Below are 3,357 nucleotides of genomic sequence, written 5' to 3' on the forward strand. Positions count from 1 at the left end.
TGGAAGCCGATTAATTACTTTTATTATGCATGGGCACACTTTTTAAAGCGAATACAATAACAGAAATAGAAGTAGCATTTATTGGATTAAAAACTGAAAATAGGTAATTTCAAAGAACGATATAAAGAGAGATGAATATGAAAAAGAGAGGATATATATTCTCCAATCGAAGCATTGATAGTAGATCAAGCGCATATGAATCCACGAGGGGTCTTCCTGCCACAAGCATTAAGAAGAAGACTGAGAGAGACGGGAACATTAAGCTTAATTCCTAGAACATTTGCCTTTAAGGCGGTACAGAGACAAGCAGCAGCCTCAAGATCAACCAAACCCTTAAGGAGTGAACAACAAGGCTTGACCGGTGGCGTGCCCAGTTCAATTTTGAGAAGATCCTTTAGGACATTGGCACAAACGCCAAGTTTGAGAGTTTTTCTAGGGCAGCTTCCTGAGGAGGATGGAGTTGGGGTGGGCTTAGGTTTAGGTTTGGGAATGGAACCGCAGCCACCGCCACAAGCAGTAGTTAGCGTGAAAAAGAGGATGTTGAATGTGAGGAAAATGATAAGGGAGGCTGAGTTTTTGGAAGCCATCTTTCCAAAGATAAATTTCAAATTGAGCACGTTCTAAGATGGAAGTGTTGCTTTAGAGGATGGTGAAGTAAAATGAAGAGTGGATGTATGTATATATATTAGGATTGCAAGGGTTTGGACAGTTAAAAAAAGCTGTCTTAATAAATCATCTTGAGCAATTATTAACTTCTTTGATATTTTAGTGACAGTGAACATTGTTTTATTAAGTGGTTACAATAATTCGCTTTTTATATATCATTCAGAAATGTGCACAATCATGGAACAGGTTTAGTAGTGTGATGTTATGCTGTAGTAGTTTTTTTTTTTTGATCAATGCTGTAGTAGTTTTAATATGTCAACTAACTAGATTTTGATCCATGCTTTTAAAGCGCAGAATATTTTATGATAAACTTTAATAAACAATGTTATAAATATTTTGTTAATTTGTAAGAATTATGTCTATTTAAAACATTATTTTATTTAAATCATCGTCTCTAAACTCGACCCGGATCCATAGTCAAACCGGTAAGCCAGTAATCCGATATGTAATACGATTTTAGTTTTATGAAATATCTTTTATTTAAAACCCAATAAAATTCGTAAAACCCCGGTAAATCTTGAGGCTAACCGGTTGAACCGATTGGTGACCAATATGTAAATTCAATTTGATTTGAATTGTAGAATTTAAAATTTGAAAGTTAATTTTAAAATTTGCATTAGATATTTAAATAACTATTAGTTTTAATATTATTGTATTTTTATTATATCTCTTTTAACTCCAACTTGTTTAGAAATTGAACCTAGACTTAGTTATTTCATAAGTAGATTAACATTTGGAAACCTTTGAAAAATTATACACAATAACAAAATCACATAAGATATCTATCATAAGCAATACGATTAATATATAAAGATATAATCATATAAACTAAACTATGGTGTATAAAACTAATGGTCATTAACGAATGTTTGTTTGTTTAATTTATTTGTTTGTGAAATTTGTTGAGATAGAATTGTTTAGCTTTATATTGAATATTCCTTTTTGGTTTTGAGAAGCAGAGGTGGCTTTTGTTATTGTGTAAGACTTCCTTATCCATCGAATATTTCTTTTCAATTGTTTAGAATCTTACCATTAAAATTGATTTAGTGGAATTAATTATAGGGTATAGTATTTTAAAAATATTTTACATAGAAGCAAGTTGGATCCAACTTTGTACTTCTGTTTTAATAATATTGATTTTATTGAAGTTTTAACTGGTTGATCGTTGTTTTACAAAAAGTGAATTTTTTTTTATTAAGTGGTTAATGTAAATCTTTTTTTTTAATTTCAATTAGGTGAGTTATCCGCTTCTATACGCAGGAATGAATATTTACGAAAAAACTAAATTTAGTTATTAAAATTTATTTGTGTTTCTTTTAGTTTGATATTTTTATTATTTTAGATAAGACAGTTATTTATGAGTTATTGAGTTGTGATGTTTTAATGACTTGATTTTTCAGAATATTCAACTTCCCTATATTTGTTTCTAAAATTCTAGTTTGATTTTTAAACAAATTTAATCTAATTTTAATCTAGTGTAGTTAGTTTCGTATTTTTTGTATGGTTATATTAATTTTAAATTTGTATTTTATTTATTTTTTTTATCACTGGAGTTTGTGAATTATGAAAAATCACAAATAACTTATAAAGAAAATTAAAAAAAAATGGTTTAAGACCAGTTTAAAATTTCAAACTAACAAAATTTCAAAAATGAAAATATGGCTTAAGACCAGTTTAAAATTGCATTATTTAAAATATAACATCACATTAAAATTTTATTAATTGAAGTTAAGATTTATCATTTTATTCAAAATTGGTAGTTTAAAACATTCAGATGTTATTTTTAAAAACACAGAATTCAATTAAAACTAATTAATTTTAGAAATCTTTCCAGTAAACAACAGAATTAGTTTTCTAATGTGAAGTCAACACTAAGTAAAAATAAAATGTGCCGCATTCTAAATTAAAATCTTGTTTCTAGAAGAGTAGCAAACATGATAGGTATTAAAACCTTTTAACTAATTCTATTACATGTTATAATCATTGTCTCGATAAAATGTGTAGCCAGCTGAATGATTTGAAGTATTCTTCCATTATAAATTGACTTTATGATATTCATTTTGATATTTCATGTATTCAAAGATGAATGAATTTCTTTAAAAAAATAATGATTGTGATTTTTTTATGGAGAAAATACAGCTTTTTATGAATAAAGTAGAATTTATATATTGAAATACTTTTGTTGGTAGTTCAAACTTGAAAAATAATTTGTATTTATGTAGAGATATGAACATTCATATATTATTAAGATTGTAAATTTTTATTTTTTATTTAGATATTAAAAATTGATTAATATAAAACTAAATAGTAAATGATGTTTCTAATGAACGTGAAAAAATTATAAATAATATTGTTTATTAAATTACATGTTTTAAATATAAAAAGCATATATGTATACTAAAGATAATGCTTTTTCTATAATAAGGGGATTGGGAAATAATTTTTTTTAAAAAGGTTAAATAAAAAAAATTAGTAATGACATTTTAATAATAAACTTACTTCATTAATATTATCATTTTAATTAAATAATAAGAATCAACGTGAGAGAAACACATAAGAAATTGATTTCTCAAATAATATTAAAGAGATATGTTTATTTTTATTAATAGTAATAAGGAAAATTAACACAAATACCACATTCATAGTACCACTTTTCATGTTTACACTAATCACTTTCACCATCACTTTTAA

The 3,357-nt window shown here is 26.1% G+C and overlaps 1 protein-coding gene across 1 annotated transcript; it reads right to left on the reverse strand.

Moving 5' to 3' along the window:
• Positions 1–645, reverse strand: LOC106332314 (lipid transfer protein EARLI 1-like). Its single transcript, XM_013770784.1, has one exon. It carries the CDS (start codon positions 585–587, stop codon positions 186–188), a length of 402 nt encoding a protein of 133 aa, XP_013626238.1. The 5' UTR covers positions 588–645; the 3' UTR covers positions 1–185.
• Positions 646–3,357: the final 2,712 nt, after the last annotated feature.

This window comes from Brassica oleracea, chromosome C3, assembly GCF_000695525.1.
Source record: "Brassica oleracea var. oleracea cultivar TO1000 chromosome C3, BOL, whole genome shotgun sequence".
Taxonomy (NCBI): domain Eukaryota; kingdom Viridiplantae; phylum Streptophyta; class Magnoliopsida; order Brassicales; family Brassicaceae; genus Brassica; species Brassica oleracea.